The sequence below is a fragment of the Vigna umbellata genome, chromosome 3, assembly GCF_029865625.1.
Source record: "Vigna umbellata cultivar VRB3 chromosome 3, Vumbellata_1.0, whole genome shotgun sequence".
In the NCBI taxonomy this organism is placed as follows: Eukaryota; Viridiplantae; Streptophyta; class Magnoliopsida; order Fabales; family Fabaceae; genus Vigna; species Vigna umbellata.
The window spans coordinates 45,309,840-45,335,309 of record NC_142167.1 but is presented as its reverse complement, the minus strand read 5'-3'; the positions used below and the strand labels follow the sequence as shown (position 1 = coordinate 45,335,309).

At 33.7% G+C, this 25,470-nt stretch overlaps 3 protein-coding genes across 3 annotated transcripts; 1 reads left to right on the top strand and 2 right to left on the bottom strand.

Annotated features, from left to right (window-relative positions):
* The first annotated feature begins 11,795 nt into the window (after nucleotides 1-11,795).
* LOC148202661 (mannan endo-1,4-beta-mannosidase 2-like) lies at nucleotides 11,796-15,860 on the top strand. The gene is made up of 5 exons (XM_088110560.1): nucleotides 11,796-12,703; nucleotides 13,374-13,571; nucleotides 14,450-14,572; nucleotides 14,927-15,138; nucleotides 15,366-15,860. Exons 1-5 carry the CDS (start codon nucleotides 12,344-12,346, stop codon nucleotides 15,757-15,759), a joined length of 1,287 nt encoding a protein of 428 aa, XP_087966686.1. The 5' UTR covers nucleotides 11,796-12,343; the 3' UTR covers nucleotides 15,760-15,860.
* Nucleotides 15,861-16,045: 185 nt separating this feature from the next.
* LOC148202660 (uncharacterized) lies at nucleotides 16,046-17,113 on the bottom strand. The gene has a single exon (XM_088110562.1). The coding sequence runs from the start codon at nucleotides 16,875-16,877 to the stop codon at nucleotides 16,215-16,217; it is 663 nt and encodes a 220-aa protein (XP_087966688.1). The 5' UTR covers nucleotides 16,878-17,113; the 3' UTR covers nucleotides 16,046-16,214.
* Nucleotides 17,114-23,380: 6,267 nt separating this feature from the next.
* LOC148202659 (uncharacterized) lies at nucleotides 23,381-24,166 on the bottom strand. Its single transcript, XM_088110950.1, has one exon. The coding sequence runs from the start codon at nucleotides 24,100-24,102 to the stop codon at nucleotides 23,482-23,484; it is 621 nt and encodes a 206-aa protein (XP_087967076.1). The 5' UTR covers nucleotides 24,103-24,166; the 3' UTR covers nucleotides 23,381-23,481.
* Nucleotides 24,167-25,470: the final 1,304 nt, after the last annotated feature.

Genomic DNA, 25,470 nt, shown 5'->3' with positions numbered 1-25,470 from the left:
TAGTATGTAGTATAATTATAATCTTGTGTAAATTGTTAACCTTCTTTGTGAAGTTAAAAATTACATGCAAATCAAGTTGGTAGAGTGAGATTGAATGTAAGATTGATTGATAAATGTTTTGAATTGAATAAGTATATTTAAGAATGAATAATGGAATTAATTTGTGGATTGATTGAACCAAATTGGTGAAATTATGTTTTGATACAGTGTCGGGTGTCATACCAATATCGTTGGGCATTGGATTAAAATTCCAAGTCAATGAGCTCTGGTGGAGGTAATGTCGAACACCACTCCAAAAACGTTAGACACTTTTTGTACAATGAGGTTCACTGGTCTAGGGTTTTAGGCACCAAGTTGGGACACTTTATTAATGGAGAGCATAAATGAGTTTTGGCACTAGGCCACTACCCTTGGGTGCTACTTCAAATTTGAAGTCCAGGAGCTCCAAGACTGTTGGCCTTGGGAAGGTCCGTTGAGCACTACCCTGTTTTGCATGTGTATTTCTATTGTATGACTTTTAAGTAAATTTTTATTAAACATCAATCAATTATAGATGGAAAAAATAGTATTAAATGTGTGAATGATGTATACACTTTGTTTTAGTTGAAATTTTCTTTGGATTGATATGTATGATTTGAATGAGAGTATAGTTATTTCCAAGGTGAGAATGCTACTATTTGGATATTGTGTGGAGTGCATTGATGTCAGAGTTCAAAATGAGACTATCTTGATTGTACTAAGTATTGGACTCATATAGAGGAAGATGCTTAGAGTGAGAGTTGAAAGAGGTCTTTATCGATAAATTTGGCATTGAGGGTTAAACCTACAAATGAGTGATTTACTTTGTTATATTCCTTGGTATGGGATGTGGTCATGGGATTGTGAGGACCCTTAAAAGGTGAGGCTAAGTATAATAGGTGCGGGTATGAAAGAATGTGAAAGCTATTAATTAATGTGTGAATAAAATAATATGTATGATTCTTTATTATGGTCATAATGTGGAATTTTTAGCAAACTTATATAATTATATGTATGATATTTTATTATGGCCAAAATGGAAAATTACTAGTATAATTTTAATAATTCTAATTTACCCTATTATTTTGTTTTTGTTGTAGTATTGTTATTTTTTTGTTATGATTGTGTGATTTACACTAGTACAAAATATGCTTTTTAAGTTTATTATTTTGAACTTTTTAAGTTTGTTTTATAATAGACTTAGATTCGGCAAACTTAAATTTTAAATTTGTTATTAAGCAACAAATTTAAATTTTAACTCTGTTGTGAATCAACAGACTTAGACTTTCCATCCAAAATTAAAAATTCAACCATATACTTCGTTAACACTTCTCCAAAAAATTAACCAGCAATCAACCACCACAAAATTAATCTTTCTTATATGTCAAGTTCTCATGCATAATAAAAATAAAATTGGAATATAGTATAATATAAATACATCTTGACAACCAATCACTTTCCCACTTCAGTTCATCTTCACAATCAATCAATCGAATACAACAAGAACCCATAAATTCAATCACATTCTTTTCACAACATAATCAAATCAAATTCAGGGTAAGAGAAATTGAAGTCATTAGTAATCACTCACAAGAAATCCTAAAACCTTAAAAATTCTTAACCCTAAACACTACCAGAAACTTGTACTCAAAATTGGAGACAAGAAGAGTGAAAGGAAGTCACGGAACACGGTGGCACGAGAGGCAACGACAACAACAATAGTGGCACCGCGAGAGGAAACAGCGGTAGCGACAACGCGAGAGGCTACATCAGTAGCATGGGAAGGGGCAAGGAGATGCGGCTACGACACACGCGCCCTTGGACGCAGAGGCAGGGAGATCTTGCACGTAGATGAAGGTGGAGGTTGCGAGCAACAGACAACACTTCCCATCGGACATGGAGGAGATCTCTCCACGCGAATACGAAGGTGGAGGACGCGAGCAAGTGTCGGAGGCGCAAGACTAGCAACATAGAAAGAAGCTCGTTGGGTTTGGACATGAGAAAAATAGAGAAAGGAAGAAATTTCTCATAGTGGAAGAAAATGAAGAAAGAAGTGTTTTGTGTTTTGAGTAGAAGAAGAACGAGAACCAGTTTTAGAAAAAATGTGATTTAGGTTAAACATAGATTTAGGTCTGTTAGAAGACTAACAGATACAAAATTAAAGTCTTGTTATTTTTTAGGAGACTTAAAATATTAATTTAAGTCTGTCAAAAAACTTAACAAATACAAACTTTAAGTCTAGGGAACGTTCCAAGTGAATTCCTAGAGCTGGTCGATCGGTGAGGAACGTTCTCAGTGAACTCTCACTATGTCAGGAGCGCTCTTCCTACTCTTTTTAGGGGTCCCTCAGGAGCGCTCTTCCTACTCTTTTTATGAGATGGACGTGCAGAGGGGCCATCACCATATTTCTTTAGCTCTTCTTTACACCCAGCGACCATCAAGGAGAAGGCGTTTGACTTCCCTTTGTCCATTTCAGCCAAGAGATCTGAAACGCAAAAAAAAAAAATTAGATAAGTTACAAACGACAGTTCTTACATAGTACATAACAAAAGGCTTACCGAACACTCTAGTACATAGAGCGTCTGAGCCTATATAACTGATGAGCGTGTAGGAGGAAGCCTTTCAAGGTAGCTGATTGAGTTGGTCGATCGTCTCCATTTCACCTGGAGTAATCGCAGATTTCGTCCAAGATATTACTCTCTTAGGATGTTCGATCTAATAGAAAGGAAATTTGGACCGACCATCATTCATGTAAAATCGTGATCGACCAACCTCACTTATTGCAACTTTAAAAAGGTTCCTTTTGAACTATTTGTACGACATGTTAAAAAGGGTAAATAACATTTGTTCTTTCACCGACACAAGTGATACCCACGACTTGTTCGGGTGCGCGTTGGCATAGAAGAAATACAAGAAGGAGGCGGGAGTTGGAGTGAGAGCGAGGGCTTTGCACATGACCGTAAACGTTTGCATAAATGTCCACCCGTTTGGATGAAGTTGGGTGGGCACTACATTCAATTCACGTAGAACGCCTATCTGGAAGTCTGAAAAGGGCAACCAAATGCCGAAGTCACAATTTTACATGAATGAGCGTGTACATAGAGCGTCTAAGCCTATATAACTAATGAGCGTGTAGGAGGAAGCCTTTCAAGGTAGCTGATTGAGTTGGTCGATCGTCTCCATTTCACCTGGAGTCATCACAGATTTCGTCCAAGATATTACTCTCTTAGGATGTTCGATCTAATAGAAAGGAAATTTGGACCGACCATCATTCATGTAAAATCGTGATCGACCAACCTCACTTATTGCAACTTTAAAAAGGTTCCTTTTGAACTATTTGTACGACATGTTAAAAAGGGTAAATAACATTTGTTCTTTCACCGACACAAGTGATACCCACGACTTGTTCGGGTGCGCGTTGGCATAGAAGAAATACAAGAAGGAGGCGGGAGTTGGAGTGAGAGCGAGGGCTTTGCACATGACCGTAAACGTTTGCATAAATGTCCACCCGTTTGGATGAAGTTGGGTGGGCACTACATTCAATTCACGTAGAACGCCTATCTGGAAGTCTGAAAAGGGCAACCAAATGCCGAAGTCACAATTTTACATGAATGAGCGTGTACATAGAGCGTCTAAGCCTATATAACTAATGAGCGTGTAGGAGGAAGCCTTTCAAGGTAGCTGATTGAGTTGGTCGATCGTCTCCATTTCACCTGGAGTCATCACAGATTTCGTCCAAGATATTACTCTCTTAGGATGTTCGATCTAATAGAAAGGAAATTTGGACCGACCATCATTCATGTAAAATCGTGATCGACCAACCTCACTTATTGCAACTTTAAAAAGGTTCCTTTTGAACTATTTGTACGACATGTTAAAAAGGGTAAATAACATTTGTTCTTTCACCGACACAAGTGATACCCACGACTTGTTCGGGTGCGCGTTGGCATAGAAGAAATACAAGAAGGAGGCGGGAGTTGGAGTGAGAGCGAGGGCTTTGCACATGACCGTAAACGTTTGCATAAATGTCCACCCGTTTGGATGAAGTTGGGTGGGCACTACATTCAATTCACGTAGAACGCCTATCTGGAAGTCTGAAAAGGGCAACCAAATGCCCAAGTCACAAAAGAGGGTAGAATACACATAGAAAAATCAGTCGCATAACCCTTTCTCCCGTGCCAAGCACACTTATTTCTTTTGCAAACGGCCAACTTAAAGCATGCAACATCATTAGCCCCCGTCACCAAGTCCACTTGGTCCTTCAACTCCTCCAAAGACAAATTGGTACAAAAGTAGGGAACATAAAGCCCTACTTCATGAGGAGCCCAATTATAACCTGGCATGGACAAGGGTGGGCCAATGTCCCATCTCATTCCCTAGTCGTGTCTATTTCTATAACAACCTCCAACTCTTCTTCGGTCGGAATCACACCCTCTACAATCGGAGCAACTTTGTTATTATGTGCATGGTCACTCCGTTGTCAACTGAAGCTGCTTCCCGCTCGGTCGACCCTAGAATGGGAGACCAACTAATGATGACAACTCTGTCGCATCATCAGCATACCCCTTACTTTCCCTCCCTATGGACTCCTCAGAGGACAAGAGTTTTGCTTACGACATTATTACCTTTGAAAGAAAAGAAAGATTCCAATGCTCGGTTGTAGAAGAGAGAAAAAGTGCAGACGTGAAAATGACAGCAACCCCCACCCTTTATTTATAGCCGAAAAAGCAGTTTTCGCAAGCAAATCTCGGCCATTGATGCTACCCTAATCCAACGATCCAAGACACGCAACCTTTCGTTTTACTGGCTACACGAATCCCGAAAATTCATGTGTTCCACTCACACTGGTTCCACTTCTTTATAACTGCCATTATAATTGCAATCACCGATAGCTCCCATGAACGCTTGGCACGAAGACAATCATCTCCACCCCAACACGAACGGTCTTTTGATATTCATGATAATCCATGCACCCCTCTTTAAGTGAAGAGGTTGTTTGGGCTTGGGGTCTGTGTACTTTATGACCGCCAAGTTGGTCAACGAACCGGACAGTCGGTCAACCAATAATTAAGAATATTTAATGGGTAATTAATAGAGCAATAAAAGTCATGTGATTAAGAATAATAATAAAGACCGTTCATGGGAAATTAATGGGTTTGCTTTAATCAGAAGGAGGTAAAAGATATTTTTTTTTTCATAACCCAGTTTTATTACTAAATTATTGAGTAAATTTGTTGATTTGAGTGTCAAAGTATTTTTTTGCAGGTATCCAGCAAACCGAACGACTAAAAGGTCTTTTTACAAACAATTTGAAGACTAAAACTTAGGAGGACAGGACGATTGAGCAAGGAATTAAATTTTCAACTCCACTGACTAAGTGACGTAATTACAAGATAGATATAAAAAAAAGATGAAATAACGTGTGCTAACTTAGGTGATATATATATATATATATATATATATATATATATATATATATATATATATATATATATATATATATATATATATATATATATAATCAACTATGTCATTAATACATGCCACAATAACACACTTCAATGTTGCAATTTCATATCAATACGCGCCATGTACACAACTATGTGAAAGAACCATTAAAAATAAAAGCTGAATAAAAGTTTGGAATAACCAATGATAAAATAAAGTAAAAAAAAAAAGATAAAAACAATTGACAGAATGTGAGAATAAGTTTGAAATAAATGATGATAGAATAATGAGAATGAATCACGGATTTGTTGGTTCCAATCCAAAGGTACTAATTTTGGTCCTTAAAAAAGGCTTAAGGTTCATGTCTTGTGAATGAAAAACCGTAATTAGGAGGGAAGACTCAACTAAAAATAATCAGGTAAAGTCCCCTATACAAGTTAATCATTTCTTAATGAAAAAAATATATAAAATAAAGAAAAATACAATGACTAAGGATATTTGAAAAAGAGAGAAAGCAACATAAACTATGCAGAAAAATAGAATAAGAAATATGTTGTGGGAGAGAAACACCTATACTTTTAAAAAATATATTAATAATTAATTATTATAAACATTTAAGTTATTTAATTAAATATCTATATTATTATAAAAAAAATCACTATTTTGAGGTATATATTGGTTTCTAATATTATCTTTTAAGTATTGTTTAAATTAAAATAATTATTTTAATCAAATTTATTTTGATATTTTTTTTATGTAACCATTCTTTTAAAGTGACTTATTTCCCTAAATTTTAACTATTTTAAAACTAAAATAATTATTATAATAATACAAATATTTAAAAATACATTATTTGCAATAAAATTATAAAAATTAATTAATTTTATTTTTATAATTAAAATAATAATAATTTTATTTTTTACCATAAAAAAATAATACAATAATGTGTTTTCACTAGTTTCTAATAATAATAATGACTTTTAGCTCAACTTATTTTTGTAAATTAAAATAAGTTATTTTGAGTTTATTTTTAGCTTGTTTTAAAAAATCTTTAAATAATATTAGAAAAAGTGACTTTTTTTTCTAAACAAACGCATCATATTATGAATGAAAAAGGGTTAATTAAGAATAATTGTTTGAGTTTTCATTTTGATTCAAAAAGAAAAAAAAACATTATCTCCTAAGTTAGTGAGATGTATTTTTTTTATAACTTCGATTTTTTTTTCTTCCAACCCTTTATTTTACTATCCTGTAATCACTTTTGAACTCAACCATATTACAAGTAATCACCCTCAAATTTTACCACTATAAATATGCTAGTTAAATGTTTATAATTATTAGAACCTAATCATGATTGCAACAGAAATAAAAGGAAAATTTATTTATTTATTTATTCATCATGCTAGTTACTAACTTATTTTGGTAATTAATTATTATATTTGTATTGGTTTAAGTAATCACCTTCACATTATTCTAAACGTTAAATCTTAAATCCTAAATTCAAATTCTTATTTATTGGTTTTGTGCATGCTAACTTGAAGAGATTAATCCAAATCAGTAATCAATAAGTTATAATACTAAACATGTTTAGAACTATTAGTTGCAATCAATTGGGTTTCTCCCTGGACAGCTAATTGAATTTGTATGCACTGATTTCTTTTAATCTATAAAACCCGATTTTTTTTAAAGTTAAAATATGCTTTCTAATTATCCTTTTTTGTAATATTTTTTTCTAACGCTTCTTGTGATGCAATCAATTTTTATTTCATGTTTAATCACTTCTTTCTTTAATCTACAAATAAGACACAATACAAATTTTCTTGTTTATTTCATTAAAGAAGATAGATTGACGAAGATTTAAAGGGAGACTTGTTCCTTTTAATTTACAAAAGTTTCATATATGATATGAAAGTTTGGTATTTTAGAAGCTAGTCAAGTAGCTTATTTAATAAGAATATTAAGCTACCAAGACTTTGATTTGAAAGTTTTTCTCTTTTCAAAAAATATAAGTTTGCCAGTTTTTATTTAATAGGTTATTAGAAGTAAAATATGACTCATAAGTTAGGATTTCTAATTTTTAATTTATCCTATTAGTTTTTAAAAATAACCATATACATTCGGATGATTATAATTTTTATTTCTTTATTTTCAAAAAATCGCATATACATTTTATTTTTATATTAAATATACTTTAAATGATAATAATAATAATAATAATAATAATAAATTATTCAAAACTTTAACACGTATTTTTGGGTTTAGGTACACAATCATAGTTTCTAGCACAGAAACTCATCAAATATTTAAATAAGTGGTTCAAAAACATTTCAGCATTAGCCTATACTCCAAAACTTTCAACCAATTATTCATATCTATGAAAGCTTTTTGTGCACACTTTACTTCATACTTGTCTTTTTCCTTTTAAGCAATAAGCGAAATAGTGTTCAAATTGAATATTTGAGAGTCATTCCAAAAAGGAAAATTGGAGAAAATTCATCATATCAATCATGTACTTTTAAAAAGATAGCTATGAATTTGGTATCATGACTTCATCAGCATCACAAAAGCTCAACTATATAGTTTATTTCAAATTAATAAATTGAGTTTTTCTATTACAAAAATTAATTACCTTTTTGAAATATTTTCAATCTATAAAATAAGACTTAAAATAATCTATATCCAAGATACATGAGAAAAACAAATATCCTAGAATATATTTTCCAAAATATTGAAATAATTTTTGTTGAATAAGAGATTTTAATCTTCAACTAATGAGATCTTAAACCACTCTAAAAATACTAAGTACTTAGTTTTGCTGAATATAAACGATAATTAGATTTTTACTTGAAAGTAAAATGGAAGGTGATAAATGTGAAGAAAGTTTTGAAGAAAAGTTATAAATGCAACACATGTTTGTTGGATTGGTGGGCTATTGTTCTATAAAACTCTGTACAAAACCTATATTTATTATGGTTGAAACTTAAATACTCCAATCTATTATGTTTTCTCTTCTAGATAACAAACCCAAAATGTATTCATTGATTAATCATATTCACTAGTTTAATATTGAACTAGCCAAAAGCTATTACATTAATCTCCTTTAAATGAATATCTTCTAAAAAGTAAGTCAAATTTTAAAAAAATAAAAATAAAAAGACAATGCATTTTAGAGGATCTGAAAGATACAATAATATTTACATATATACACAATATTATCACATTCTAAATTTTTTTAGGTTTATTATCAACACATGTATTATTTTATGTTTATGTATAACATATAATCATAGTACGTGGAAATTATTACACAACAAAATACATAGAGTAAAATAGGGAAATTAAAACATTTTACATATAACATTATCATTTGTTCAAGTCAATAATTTATATTGAGAATAAAATGTCTATTACACAACATAGTCTTTTTTGACTCAATCTCATTGTTCACTCATAACATTATGAAAGAGTCATATATTACATAAAAACTAAGACACATGCACTTGTTATATTTTTTTTCTATTTTAAAAAAATCAACATAATACAAAACACAGTTGCTCTCTTCCTTTAAGATTTACATCCTTGTTTTCTTTTAACATTTTTTTATTTGATTGTGAATTTCAAATAAGATAAAATAAAATATCACAAAAAAACAAAACAAAAATTCTATACATGTGATAATTATTAGGTTTAAAAATAATTTTAAAATAATACATATCTCATCCTACTCAATTATTAATATGATAACTTAATGGTCAACTTATCATTTCAATCGTGTAAATAAACCAAAGAGATCAAAAACAACTTTTTTATATAAGAAATGAAAAAGGTTTTTTCATTTTAAGAATACCAAGAAAATATAAAAAATTATTAGAGCTTAAAATTAAAAGTTTAATACATATTGCAAAGATACTTGTTTCTTCAATACAATTTTAATAAAAATAATAAAATTTACTCAATAATAATATTATTATTTTATATTAATTACAAAATTATATATATATATATATATATATATATATATATATATATATATATATATATATATATATATATATATATATATATATATATATATATATATATATGAGGACCTAGAAAATATTTTAGAATTGATAATGGTTTAAAGATAATGAAATTCAGTTATGTTAATATTAAAAAGGATTATGTAAATAGAAAGTTTTATAAATGAGTTTCATTATTTTAAAATACACCATCTCTTTAAAAATCACTTTTTTTTAGAGTTCTTTGACTTCTTTTAAGGATTTCTTACCTGTTGTTCATTTGTTTGGAGATAAAAAACTGTTTGAGTGATCATCTTGGTGAACTTTTATTCTATCCGACTAATTTCTTCAATTGTGTTAATCGTTTTCTGCTCGATTTTCTCTTGGTTCAAATTTGGCTTGCATGTAACCTTTCTCTTGTTGTATGTGAGGTTTTAACCTTATGTGTGAGCTTGTACTTATCCTTGATCATAATGGTACGGTTTAATCATGTTTATGATGTTCCTATGTGTACATAGAATATTCTGTGAGTTGGAAGGTGTGGTTGTTATCTTAAAGCTCTGAGTTTGTTTTGTCAAGGTAATAAAAGCTAGTGTCAATATGTGTTGTGAGTTTTACTAATTTTGATGATTTGTGTGTTTTTTTTCAATTTTGAGTGTTGGGAATGACTTTGGTTTTTAATTAATCTATTTTGGTGTGTGTGACCTATTTGATCTTATATGAGTTAGTTGATAATTTATGTTAAGTGTTTTTGATTGTTTGGGTGTGTGAATTAGATAATTGAAATTTGAACAATTGAACATTTGGTAGAAACTCTATCTCATGAAAAATTGTTTTAACCCAAAATACTAAAAGAGGAGTACCAAATTTATCAATTGGATATATAGGTTTAAATTCTCTCAATCACTGCACAAAAATTTTGGTTTTTGATGCAATGTTGAGTGGTAGCAAACTATGTTGAACGCTAGTCTCGTTGTTTAGGTCTCTGATCCTTATAACTCCATACTATTGAGTGCTAGATTGTATCGTTGAGCATCATGTTATGTGAATGTTTTAGCGTTGAGTGGTTGCAAGGTTCTCTTGAGCGCTAACTTCATACTGCAGGTTTGGAGCCTTTTAACTCTAGGACAGTGAGTGTCAAAAATGTCGTTGAATGCCACTTTTTGCGAGAGGTTTAATGTTGAGCGTCATCGCTACGTGTCGATTTTGTTATTGACTTTGTTTTCTTCTTTGACTGTTTGAGATAGATCTATGATGAATCTTATTTATATTTATGATTTTGATTGTTATCTAACTGATGTGAAATTGTGTTATGAATGTATGATGATGATGGTGTTTAAGGAATTTTAAGGAGAAATTCTTTTTAGCGATACTTTTAGTGTATGCATTGATGTGTGAGACTAAATAAATCAGTATCCTAATACTCTAATAATCATACACACTCAAATAGAGAATGAGTTATGTGGTGAAAGTTGGATAAGGTTATTCTTGTATGTGGTAGGGTGATAACCTCTTTGACTATGACTCTCCAAAACATAGAGATCACCACAAGTGCACGTCTCTATATATATTCAAATAATTGAATTTAAAATCATTTGTCTTATGTGATTATGCATTATTTATTTGTGTTTAAATTATATCTATAACAAGTTATTTTGTATATGAAATAACTCTTTTATACACTAATTTATTTTTTTTGTACTTTGTTCGTCTTTTTTACAATTATCACCTACCGAGTGATATGCCTGTGAAGAAAAGTGACTATACTTTTCAAAACTTGTAGTAATTTCTTTATATAAGAATTAATATTTAAAGACTTTAATTCTCGTTAGTTTATTTGTATATATTTTAATATCATAATTATTATTTTGGGATAATTATATTGATACTATATATTTTCATTATCTATTTTATTTTATCTTATTTTTATATTATTAAATGAGATATTATATATATATATATATATATATATATATATATATATATAATACGTTCGAATAAAATAACAATTCATAATAAAAAATAATAAATTAAACAATAAATATTAAATTAAAAAATATAAAATTTTTACGTATTTAATATAAAAATATTTAATTAAAACTCAACTGAAAATAATCATATTTATATCAACTTAAATTTAATTAAAACTAAAATAAACTTTTAATAAACACAAGGGAAGAAAGAGAGTTGAGACAATTTTTGTTTTTTTGTATTTTACCCTGCTGAGTTCATTCTATGGACTGCATTGATTAACATGGTAAATACTTGAGCATTACGTGACATTAGCATGGAGCTTCTCCTTAATGTTGATGTAACTGATACCGAATGAAGGTTGGGTCCATAACATAGTGTCGTTAGGTTCCTTCACTCGGTGCAAAACATTTCACCACACACTCACCGTTCTTCACACTCTAGTTTATTTTCAACCTAATCATCGCTGTTAACTTGGACTATATTTCAAAGAAGATAAACATGTGATTATCTTTCAAGTTCCTTTCCTTCTATGGGGTTGAACTGGGAGCACAACCATAACCATAACATTTCATCATTTCATGCGCAGCTCACCCTATATAAATCCCCAAATTACGGCAAATTAAAAACGCACTAAAGTTTCATTGCGCATTCCCATTGGGTTCAGTTTTGTTTTTGCAACTCATTAAAGTTAATACCTTTCAAGCCATTCACACTGTTGTCAGTTCATACAGAGAGATCTAGACATTTTAACCATTTGGGGTGTGAAGAACAACCAAACTAACTAGTGGGGTGTGAGGTTCAGCAATCTTCATCAAGTGTCACTGAATTAGTGACCCTTTGATCAAAGGGACAAAAGGGTACCCCGGGAACCTCCTCAATCGGTTGAATTTCGCCACCAGATAATGGTGTTTGGGAATAGCCTGTTTTATCCCATTCTGGGTTTTGCATCGTTTGTGGTTTTCGTTTACATGTCTTTTGGGGGCATAAGGTTCAGCTTTTTGGAGGAAGGGCCAGAATTGAGCTTTGTGGAGAGAAACGGGACGCAATTTGTGTTGGATGGAAAAGCGTTTTACGTAAACGGGTGGAACTCTTACTGGTTAATGGTTCAGTCGGTGGATGTTTATTCGAGATCCAAGGTTCGAGAAATGATGAAAACCGGTGCTAAGATGGGTCTCACTGTGTGTCGAACTTGGGCATTCAACGATGGAGACTACAATGCCCTTCAAACTTCCCCTGGTCATTTTGATGAACAAGCTTTTCAGGTAATTGTTTATGTTCCTCCTTGTTTTTTAATTATGTAACTTGTTGCTACGACAATTTTGATAATTGTGTTTCAGTGTGCCGTTTTTTAAGCTTCAGGTCGGATACCGACACAATTGTGTATGTCGGTGTTTGCAAAACTGGGGATTCGCTTTGGTTCAAATTGTATCGAGGGAATTATATTGGGTTGCGATAGTCGTAAAATATGAAACGAATCATGACATAGTTTTTGTCTTTAGACCTGAATATTATCGTTCTGTTAATGGAGATACCATTTTTTTCCTGGTGCTTGGTGTTTCTGTGGTTAGTATAAAGCAGAATCAAATGAAAAATGCTTTTTTTTTCTTTGATGCTGCTGAAATTACGTTCATTGCGAAGATGACTCAATGTGATATACGTGTTATTTTTCTTTACCCTTTTGCCATTCATAATCAACCAATCACTTCTGCAATTGTCCCAAAAATGGTGTCCGTGGTGTTTCTGACTTTTGACAACAAATAATTTATTGGGACATACCACAATTAAAAGGTTATGATGGTTGAATGTGTCCTTCCTTTATGCCTGATGAAATGAAAATGCTTTGTGTCGGTAACTCCTTATGCTCATGTGATTAGTAGTAGTTTTATTTGTGAATGAAAATCATGGTGAGGATTGATGGGTGATTGGTGACAGGCCTTGGATTATGTGATAGCAGAAGCAAGGCAACATGGAATTAGGCTCCTTCTTAGCTTAGTGAATAATTTGCAAGCATATGGTGGGAAGAGTCAGTATGTGAAATGGGCATGGCAAGAAGGGGTAGGCTTAAGCTCCTCCAACGATTCTTTCTTCTTTGATCCTTCTATCAGAACTTATTTCAAAAACTACATCAAGGTATCACATCTCTATCTTTCTTTTCTTTTCTTTTGATTTCATTTCCCCCTGCATCCTGCATTTTAGAATAAACAAAGGAGAGTGACTATTGCCACTTGTTAAATTAACATTTATAGAATTTCTGAGTCAGTAGTTTGATTAAAAAGAAGAAAAATAGTATTTTACTTAAAAGTTGTTAGAAACATAAATGTAAACTTTAAAGCAATAAAATATGTCCTCATCAAATAGTTTAAGCTTTTGACTAATTTGTTTATGACACGGTATCAAATCAACGTAGAGAAACAGAGCTTGCACGAGGGGTTTAGAGTATAATATAACATAAACTAATGAAACTTTCACGTGTCTTCATAGCATAGCTTAAGCTTTGGAATAATTGGTTTGTGACAATGTTGTTGTACCATTTTACCAATTAACTGTCTCATTTTTCCATCCTATAAAGGTTCTCATTGGTAGAATTGGATTAAGATTCTCCTCAATTCTGAAAAAAAAAAACTGCATGAGTTCTCAGCCGTTTCTTGATTTTAATATCTGATAATTTTAATATATAAAGTAAGGGAAAGGTAGAATGAATTGTGAGATTGTGCAGTTCTTTTTCATATTGTAGGAGATCCATTTCCCACCAATCATAAGTTTTATTTTTTTTAATATATATAACAAATAAATAACCTTATTTCTGAGGCTTCATCTACAGCCATGATTCATGACTTTATATGAAGCTTGTATCTCCTGCTTCCCTGGATCAAAATTGTATCTTCCTTTACCTTCTAAATTGTACATCTAACATTTACTTTTGTGTAGTTGCCATGATTTTTTGCAGGTCTGCAACCCTTGAATCTGTCTTAGCTCAATTAATTGTTTCCTTTAATATTTTTTTGCAGACTGTCTTGACAAGGAAGAATAGTATTACCGGCATTGAGTATAGAAATGACCCCACCATTTTTGGTTGGGAATTGATTAATGAACCTCGTTGCATGTCTGATCCTTCTGGTGACACTCTACAAGTAAGTTCTTCACCTGTGCTTTAGCACCTTGAATTAGTAATGGAAAAAGTATGGTGGCAATATCAAATTATTTTTAACACGGTGGCTGAATTTGACAAACTCTGATAAGAAGGATTCTATATTCAATTTTTAGCCCCTTTTACTCTCTCTGGAAGGTTAGACCAATTATAGATCTATCATAAGAAGGCCTTAACTTACCTTTGCAAGAGGCTGATTCCACAACCTGAACCTGCAGTGAACCTGCAGTTTCACATAGCAGCAACTATAATTGTAGTAGAATTTATAGAAAAGGATAGCGTTCTTTCAGTTATATTTTGATATTTAAGTATACACTTAATTGTGGTAGAATTGCAGGGATGGATAGACGAAATGTCAAGTTTTGTCAAATTGATAGACACGAACCATCTGTTGACTGTGGGTCTGGAAGGATTTTATGGTCCAAATGATCCAAAAAGTTCAACTGTCAATCCTGAGCTTTGGGCATCCAGACTTGGGTCTGATTTTATTCGGAACTCCAAAATATCAAATATTGATTTCGCCTCTGTTCATATCTATCCTGATCATTGGTAAGCATTTCCTGAAAACTATGCTCTTTAGTTGAGTTTGCTTAGTGTTGTAAGAAAAATAAACCTGCAGAAGGAATGTCTCAAGGTTATCTAAGAGATTCTTATGTCTGGGAGATCAACTGTTACAGCAAGTTCTGTTGAAATTTATGTTTACACCCTTTAAAGCACGTATATCCAAACTTCGATTGTGGTTATTTCATGTTTTAATGTGCATTGCCTTTTCACAGGTTTCATGAGCAAATATTCGAAGACCAACTTAAATTTGTTTCCAAGTGGATGCTTTCCCACATCGAAGATGGTGACAAAGTTTTGAAGAAGCCCGTCTTATTCTCTGAATTTGGATTATCAGAAGAAAATCAGAACTTTTCGGTGTCAGACAGGGAAAAAATGCACAGAGCTGTCCTAGACATAATTTATAAGTCTGCCAAGAGAAACAGATCTGGAGCGGGGGCTTTGGTTTGGCAATTCCTGGTCAGTGGTATGAAGGAATTTTCTGATGAATATGGGATGGTGCCATGGGAAAGTTCATCTACTGCTTCTGTATTTGTTGAACAGTCTTGCAGATTGGCCAATGCAAAGGGATGGACTCAACTGGATGTAAGTTTCAAAGAACATTGTTAACAAAAACAGTGGAAAACAATGTTCAAAATTATGGAATAGAAATCCGTACAGATTGTCGTGGATGAGGTCTTGTACAATATTATTATTCTGGTTTCAGCTTTTCATCACCAAATTCTGGAGAGGAGTGATTAGTTGAATACATGTTATAGCTTGAACAAAGTATAATTCAAATTGTGTCATACAGAAAAACCAAAATCTACAATGTAGATATCAAGGAAAAAGAATTACTTTGTATGTAACTGAATCAAATTAAATTATCAAAATATCCGTGGATTGTATGCGGAGATTAATGAAAACATTGGCATCTACTTTCATTTTGTTGAACAAATCCTAAACCTTGGAATTTGGACAAAACCCATTTTTTTGCACGCGAAAAGAGAGCATCATGAACAAAATATAATGCGGAAAAGAAAACAAAAATAAAAAAACAATGTTCTTCTAATTACAACATGGATCTAATATGATAGACGCTTAGCCAATCTTGGTGAATTTCTAACCCTAGGGCTCTCAGTTTCACTGGTGCTCTTCTTTCCATTAGGTTTTGATTTCTGCGCCGTTTCAACCACTGTTCTCTTTTCAGTGCTCTTGACCAATCTCCTAGATCGAGTCAGAGTCTTCAATGGCATCGTATCGGATTCATCGTTCTCCTGAGCAACCCTATCGAAATCATCGCCGAGCTTCTTGACTAAGCGGCTCTTCCGAACACGGGTTCGGGGAGGCTCAATCTCTTCTGGTTCTTCTTCTTCTTCCTCTTCGTCTACGATGAGATCCATGTATCTTCGGCGTTTGGTCACCACCGGGGCCGGTGGAGGGGAAGGCGAGGAAGATCTTTCCGATGGGGCGAGGACGGAATGGGCCGGGGTTGGACTTTGGGCCTGGGCCTTCTCGCGCTGGGAGCGGAGTCTTTGGACGTTGCCTTCGATTTTGCCCTGGAGGCGCAGGCGCTTGAAGCTAAGGCCGCCCATGGACCAGTGGGCCTCTTGGGCCCAAGACATGAGTGGATCGGTGACGGGGACCGGGGGGTCGACGCGGTGGTCGTTGAACTTGACGTCGGTGTAGATGCGAGGACGGGGGAGGCTGGTGCCGTAGAACTTGCCGGGGCCGAGAGAAACAACCATTGTGATCGGAGATAGAGGAAGATGAAGACGGTGGTGGTGGCGCGAAGAAGATAAAAGGGTTAGGTTTGTTAAATAGGGAACGCGAGAGAGGAGGTGTTCATGGCGGGAACACAACCCTTGGCGGGACAAGTTCGCGCTCCAACGTCTAAAATTTTGGGCCTTTTCGCTAGATGGGCTTGGGCTTTGTCCGAACGAAACAGCTTCGTTCGTTGTCGTTAAAGCATATTTAAATATCTATTATTTAATAGTAATTTTTCAAAATAAAAATATAAATATTTTTTTCTCTTATTTGTTCTTACTAACACTCTTAGACTTAAATAATAGTATAGTTATCCAATTAAACACAGATCACAGATCACGATGGGAAAACACAGAACCATAAAAATTAACCCAAAAAAAATAAACATAGAATCTGTAAAATTAAGCGGGGATTTGAATTGTTCTTTGGTAGAAAAGCAAAACGTGTTTTTAAATTCTAAAGCAAAATTAAACTTCAGTTTTTCCAATTACAATAACAATAGATTACCAAACAATTGGAGTTCAATCTCTGTAACTTTAATAGCACGATTGTATTAATGATCATGCTAGGGATGTATTATTTTCATTTTTTATTTCTAAATATAAACTAAATTTAGCATTCTTAAAAACTATTATCCATACTTAAAAATAATCTATTATGTTATAAATTATTTATCATTAACTGAAAATATTATATAATTTTGTATTTTTTGAAATTGATATAATCATATATATATCATAAATTTTAGTTGTTCATGTGATATAGTTTTTAAGAAAATGTTAATCAAAGTCCTGAATAAAAATATGATTTTTTTTAATCTCTTAGCAAAACTCCAAAATCATTTAGTTACTAATGGTTTAAAATTTTGCATTTAAGCATGTTTAGATAAAGTTCCTAGTAAGTAGTCCTGTTTTCCTTTCTTAGAGTAATAAATTTCGATTTTACATCATGGAATTATGACTCACACGGTCCATAAACATATGAAAAAAATAATTTACACTTCTATATCATTTAAAACGTTTCCTTGAAACTATATGATTACAAAAGTAAATAACTTTTCTTTAATATTTTTAAAAGGAAATTAATTTTAAAGTCATGGAAGTAAATTAATGTCACTACCCTAAAGTTAGGGAGCGAATACGAAGTAAGCACGCGGTAAATATAAACATAAAAATACTTCTAGATATTGAAAACATGTGTATATATATTAATGTCATTTAAATCGGGTATTTGATCTGACGACGCGGGTAGCGTGAGGATCAGGATTCTTCGCCTATAAATATAAATATGGTGAGCCTTTCATGTCATTTTCACCTTTTTTAGCTTAATCTCTCTTCAACTGTTCGACTTATTCTTACGCAAGTAGTAATGGTTACCTAAACTTGTCTTCGTCTAAGGAATGTTCAGGGAGGGGTAGACGAGGCTATGACGATGGTGCTTCATCCTCGGCGGCGCCAAAGTCTTCTTCCTCTTTTGCTGAGTCAACCGAGCTGGATGAGGGTTTGGTTGATAGCGCGACCAGTGTAAATGAAAATAAGGAGGTTGTGTAGAGCGGTTAGCGAAATTTTGTTTATGACGGGGTGATAATTGAGGGTGTCGAGGAGGATGAGGGTTAGGGAGGGACGCTTCCAGCCATAATGGGTTATGACTGGGCGTTGCACGACGTGAGCGAGTTCTCCACATGCTTCCGTAGAAAGACCCAACTAGAAGACTAGGTCAAGCGAAATTACGTGCTAAAATCGATAGAGTTCGGCTCTTTATTTAAGCTAATAACATGCAAAGGGAATAAACGAGTTTTTCACGGGAAGGGAGATAGTCAGAACGACTTCTTCGCCTATGGATATCTCTTTCACGAGATGTTCGTGCGACTTCCATTCAGCTCGTTCCAGATGAATGTGTTGAGGGTCCTCAACATCGCTCCATCCTAGTTGCACCCGAACAGTTGGGCCTATATGCAAGCCTTCTCGGTAATTTTCCAAACCCTCGACCTTGTGCGTACTTCTGCGACTTTCTTACACTACTTCCGAAGTCAACCCGTTGCCAAACGTGATTGGGTGTCTTTGATATCAAAACACACCAAGATTTTGTTCGAGCTTTTTTCCCTTTCTTTCAAAGGTTTTAAAGTTTCAAACGCGACTAACCGAGGCCAAAGAGACGAACAACGAGCTAAAGTTGAAGTTGCAAGAGACTGTCTCAATCCATTTGAGTTATGAGGCTAAACATGAAGAGTCTGCTCAATTTCTTGTTAAGGCTCGGCAAATCATGACGGACACCGTCGATGCTATGCGTTCTCTTAAGCAGCAAAACAATAGCGGAGGAGAACCGCTTACTGAAGGCGCGATTAACTGAGTTGTCCTTTAGGAAGCCAGTAGGAAGATTACTGTCGAGAAGGATGCTCTGACCACTCGAGCAGAAGTTTTGGTTGAGGAGGTGAAGGAGATGAACAAGGCTATCTACGAAGAACACCGCCTCGATTTTAAGAAGGCCCTTAGATAAGTCCATTTTTTGTTGAACGTCTCTACTGAAGTATTAAGCTTTAATACATAAAGGATATTTACAAGGGTGAGATGGTGCCAATCAATTAAATCCCGGATGAATACCTAGAGGTCGAGGCGGCTATAGGCGCGAGCGGTCAGGAGGCGGGGAAGGAAGAAGAAAGGCAGAGGTGATAGAAGTCACGGGCGCGGGTGTGGCTGAAGAAGTTCTGAATGTGTTAGATTAGGTTTTTCATTCAAAGTTTTTTTTCTTTTTGTCATGCATGTGTTTTTTGATGGCGATAAGTCAGTAAACAATCGTTAGGAATTGTTAGGAGTTGTTTGCCCACCGGTTGCTCAATACGTACTGACTGTTGACATATACCTTGTTAATGCAACTTGTCTTTTGCATACTTCTTTTTTTCTTTCAACATTTATTTTTTCTAAGTTATCTTCCTTTAGCTTACGCTCGCTAATTTATTGAAAGAGTCTCTCATCGTTCGATCAAAACTAGGAGTTCACTTAGGAATATTCCTTAAGTTTGCATTGAGTCATCAAGGGTTCATTAAGAACGTTCTTCGTTGTTCGATTTGAAATATGAGTTCACTTAGAACGTTCCCTAGGTCTGTACTGAGTCAACGAGAGTCCACTAAGAACGTTCCTCGTCGCTCAGTTTGAACTAGGAGTTCACTTAGAATGTTTCCTAGGTTTGTCTCAAACGTTTTTTCACGCGAACAAAAACAAAAAAATGTGATGAAAAACCTCTGATTTTATTGATTATGAGAGCTCTTTTACATGAGGCTTCAACTGAAATAAAACTTCAAGCGTGAGGCATTCTAAGTGTTTGGAATTGTCTTCCCATTCGGGTGCTCGATTCTATACACTCCGTTCTTCACATCTTCAGTCACTCGAAAAGGTCCTTCCCAATTGGCAATCAATTTTTCATGCGTTTGGTTCTTCATGGCTTCACATGTTTTCCTCCAGACTAAATCCCCTTCCTGAAAAAAAGTTGCGCGGTTTGACTTTGGTGATATATCTTTGGGCAACTAATCTTTTATGTGCTTTTTCCTTGACGACCGCTATTTCCCTCCTTTCCAATAGAGTATCAAGCTCTGCCCAGAGTTGCTCGTTATTGAGGCTCAGGTCCTTCAAATGTCTTATGAGGGAAGGTTCGCCTACCTCTACCAGTATCATGATGTTTGTCTTAATTATATGTAAGGTTGGACGAGGTTTCTCCTGTTGTGTCGTGCGGTGAGCATTAGTATCCCCCTAGTACATCCGGGAGCTCGTCCACCCAAGTGCCCTTTACATCACCAAGACGTTGTTTCAGCTCAGCCACAATGGCTTTGTTGGTCACCTCAGCCTGATCGTTCATTTGCGGGTGCTCGACAGAGCTGGTGACATGCTTTATGCCTAAGCCTTTGTAGAACTCCTCCAACCTTTTGTCAATGGACTGGCATCTATTATCAGTTATTACCATGCGATGTTATGGTGGCTACTAAGCTGTTATGGTGGCTAACGGTTTGGATTCTATCCACTTAGTGAAATAATCCACAGCGACAAGGAGAAACTTTTTCTGGGCCTAGTTGACAAGGAAAGGTCCAACAATGTCCATCCCTCATTGAGCGAACGACCAAGGGAAAACAACATTATGTAGCTCTACGAGCGGCAAGTTGGTGTTATTGTCATGCTCTTGACAGGTCTTGCACCTTTTGACGAACGTGTCACAGTCCTTTTCAAGAGTTGGCCAAACGTACCTTGCTCGCAAGGTTCGAACCTTGAGAGGTCGTCTTCCAAAATGTAGGTCGCAAATTCTGTCATTCAACTCATTCAAAACATACTCCGCTTCGCCCTTGAAATGCATTTTAAACGAGGAGTGGAGAAACCTTGCCTATAGAAGTCCTCTCCGATAAGGACGTAACGAGCTATCCTCTTAGAATTTGTCATGCTTATTTTCCCCCTCTTCTTGTTTCTTCATTAGAGCACGTATGTCAACCCTCAAGTCCCCCTTGTCTTGCGAAACTTCAACCACTAAGACCTCTATGGTCGATTTTGGTGACTAACAAAATTTACCATAATTAATTTCAAATAATAATAATAATAATAACCTTTAATTCGTTATTAATCATACATAACATCCTTGTTAATTTTAATTTAACAATATACATTTATTCACATAAAATTTATTATGTGTCATAATTAAAATTGAAAAACCTAATTTCAATTTAAGTAGATAAAATTTCATAACGGTGATAAAAACTTCTTCAATTCTAAACATTCAATGACTTTAATTCTCCTTCATTTGCACAAATAATTTATTATAGTGTGCCACGTGAGAAATGCAAAGTTTGCACCATTAATTCATATAAAACAAGAAAGTTGCCTTTCATTTATGTGTGCAGACAATGTTTGTCCCATTCTTACAATTTTTTAATACATATATTCATAAAGTTAAACTTTAATAATTAACATTTTGGCATGACTTCAATTTGCATTCCCGTAAGGTTTCAAACATCCAGAATACTATTCATCATCTTCTACCCAAAATACTATTCACATAAACTAAGTTTCATGACATTTGAAAGACAGCGGCGGAAGACTTGTTAATTTCAATCAGGTTTGTTTATTTCAATTAGTTTAAGATGTAAAATCCCCATTCATCATTTTTTACGAAAAAAAATATGAATCAAATTTCTTCGTTCCAGGAGAATCATAAATCTAGTAACTATGGCTCTGATACGATATGTAAGTTTCTTCATTTGATTTAGGATCTTAAGAATTTATGATTCTCACAACGTCAAACATAATTACATAATTAAGATAAGAAAATCACTAACCTTGATCCATGCTTTCCTTGCTCTAGATCTTCAACAGAGATCCCTCCAAATCTCTGACGTTGTATCCATCCACATCACTGATTGCTTGATCGAAGGAGTCATGGAGCGAGTGAGCCAGGAAATCACCATTGCCAAGCCTCGTGGAGGGGATCTGTGAGAGGCGGACAAGAAAGAGTGGCATGAATGAACCTCTCCTTGTTTTTGGTTTCCAATGCAACAACCATGTCACATTCCTATTGGTGAAAATTGTTCTCCGTGAGAAGAGGCGTAACCAACACTAATGTTGGATTTTCACCAGGATGTAGGTATTGAGGTTGGCTGGATTCATTAGGTGATCCAGTGTCTGGGTACGTTTTGGCTAAGGAAAGCCACTGTCAAATACTGAAGAAAAAAAAAAAAGCTTGACAAAAAAAGCAGTAGGTGTTAGGAATGATACCATGACCAAGAATAAAAAGTAGGAATGAAATTTAGTAAGAGAAAACCTCAATCCTGATTATTCAACCCAATACTAAAAGAGTGTGTGTTGTTCAATTTATACAACAAAGTAAATACAAGAGATGATGCTAGAAAAGTTAAATAACCATCCTAACAAACTAACAAATGTAATATACGGTAAGTAAAGGAAATATTGCGAGCTGTAGAGTAAAACAAAAATCGTGTCTTTTCTCATTGCATCATATAACAATGTCAGTAGTATGACTAAAAAGCTCAACAAAATATATATATATATATATATATATATATATATTGTATTCAATTCAATTAACCAATATATATATATATATATAGATCAAAATATGTAATTATTAGATCATAATCAAAGCCTTAATAAATTTATTACATAATATTTCTTGATTTATATGTTATAAATGAGTTAAAAAGGTTATATTCACATTTAGATTTTATAACTATATATAAACTATAAAATAATGTACAATTGGACTTTATAATTATTATAATAAAATTTTAAAATAAATATTATGATAATGTAATTGTGAATTTAAATCCAAATCATAGTTTCCCACGTACAAAAACCTGTTAAATACCTTTCGCATGTCAATACAAAAATTTAAATAAATGTTCAAAAGTTTTATATAATTTCTTTTTTCTTTGAAAAACAATCGTTCTTTATAAGAAAAGATTAAAAAAGAATATTCCAAAAATTTATAACAGAGTCTTGAAATCATATTTACATTTTCTCAGCAACTGAAATGCGAAGGATTTACATAAATTTGCATCTTGATCCTCATAAAAATATTAAATTAAAAACAAAGCTAATTGGGTACACGCCTAGCAAATCTGGGTGATGTTCTAACCCTAGGACTCTTCGCACTTCCATCGCTACTCTTTTTTGCTTTGGTATTTGATTTCTCCGCCGATTCAGCCACCGTCTTCTTCACAGTTTCGCCACCCTTAACCAATTTCCGACTCGGAGTTTTAAACGACACCGTATTAGAACTCTCGATCTCCAAAGACGCCACCCTATCAAAATCATCACCAAGCTTCCTCACTAACCGATTCTTCCGACCTTCACAAACTTCCTCCTCGATCAGATCCAAGCACCTCCGACGTTTCGCCACTAACGGAGCCGGTGGTGGCGCAGGAGAAGCGTCTCTCTTGGATCCAGAGTGGGCCGGAGGTATTGGGCTTTGTGATTGTGCCTTTTCGCGCTGGGAGCGGAGTCTTTGGACGTTGCCCTCGATTTTGCCCTGTAGACGGAGGCGCTTGAAGCTGAGGCCACCCATGGACCAGTGGGCTTCTTCGGCCCAAGATAGTAACGGTTCGCTGACAGTAGTGGGTGGATCCACACGGTGATCGTTAAACTTGACGTCGGTGTAAATGCGAGGGCGGGGGAGACTGGTTCCGTAGAACTTGCTAGGGCCAAGAGATATCATTTTGTGAGAAAATGAATTGAGAAATTGGCGATTGAGTTTAACCTAATTTGAAATAAGAAGAGGAAAAAATAGTGATGGCGAGAATTGTAGAAATGGGTGTGTTTGTTAAATACGAAATGAGAAAGAGAAGGTTGCGATGGCGGGAACATTCCTTCGCGGGACAATTTGGCGGTTGAAAGTTTGGTACCTTTTTCGTTATGGGTTTCCGAACAAAGCCTTTAGTTCGTGGGCCTTATATTTGCTGGCCCATTAGTTTGGGTAATTTCTTTTTGCACTTTCATACTTTTCTTTTGCACCTTCGTAAATATTAAATTATCCACTTTATTATTCGGTTTAATATTCTTTTTGGATTGTATAAGTTACAATTTAAAAAATTAATCCGTAATCTAAAATATTTTTTTAACACTGAATATATATTTCATATTATATAATTTAAAATAATTTTTTGAATTATTATACAATTTAAAATACATTTATGGGTTATACAATCCAAAACATATTTCTATATCTACAAATACGTTACAATTTAGAACAATTTACATTTCTATATCCAAAACATTTATTTAAATACTCATTTGTGAAATGAAAAACACTTGTATATTGTTCACTTTTTTTTGGTGTTTTTTCATGGTTTATGTTATGTATTTTGGGTTTTCATCAAATTGATATTTTTCCTCACTTTTTAGTTCATAAAAGGCGAATTTAAGTATCTTAAGTGAGAATGGACTATAAATTTATTAAAAAGTGAAAGTTTTAAAAACTAAACCGTATAACGTTAAACAACTCATTTCTCTTTTTTTTTTCTTTTTACATGATAAGAACTTTTCCTATCTATAATTATCTTCAAACTTAAATGTCTTCAGTTAACATAAATGCATTACATAAAAAATAAAAATTCAAAATCACATATTTATTAACTTTTCTTTATTATTTATTTTCATGGGGTGAATTTAAGATGATTTGAAAAGAAAAGAAGGTGAGAGTGGATTGTTTATATTAAAAAGAAATAATGTGGTTTGAGATGAAAGTTTTTAAATATTTGTATATGATGTGATTAAAAGATATTTTAATGGATAAAAAATTATATGATTACTATTTTATTTTTTAAAAATAAGTGTGATATAAATTTAGATATAAATAGTTAAAATTATGCTAAAATGAAATTACAGTTATTATTTAAAATTACAAAAATATAATTTTTTATTATGAATATATTATTATTATCTCATCTCCTGATATTAGAACCATCCAACTACTCCTATTAGAACCCATCTTACAAGGCACCGTTATGCCGCACCTCCATACCAAACCAGTAACGGCACCATCAAGCCATATTACTATGGACTTTGTCAGAACGCGACAACCTCC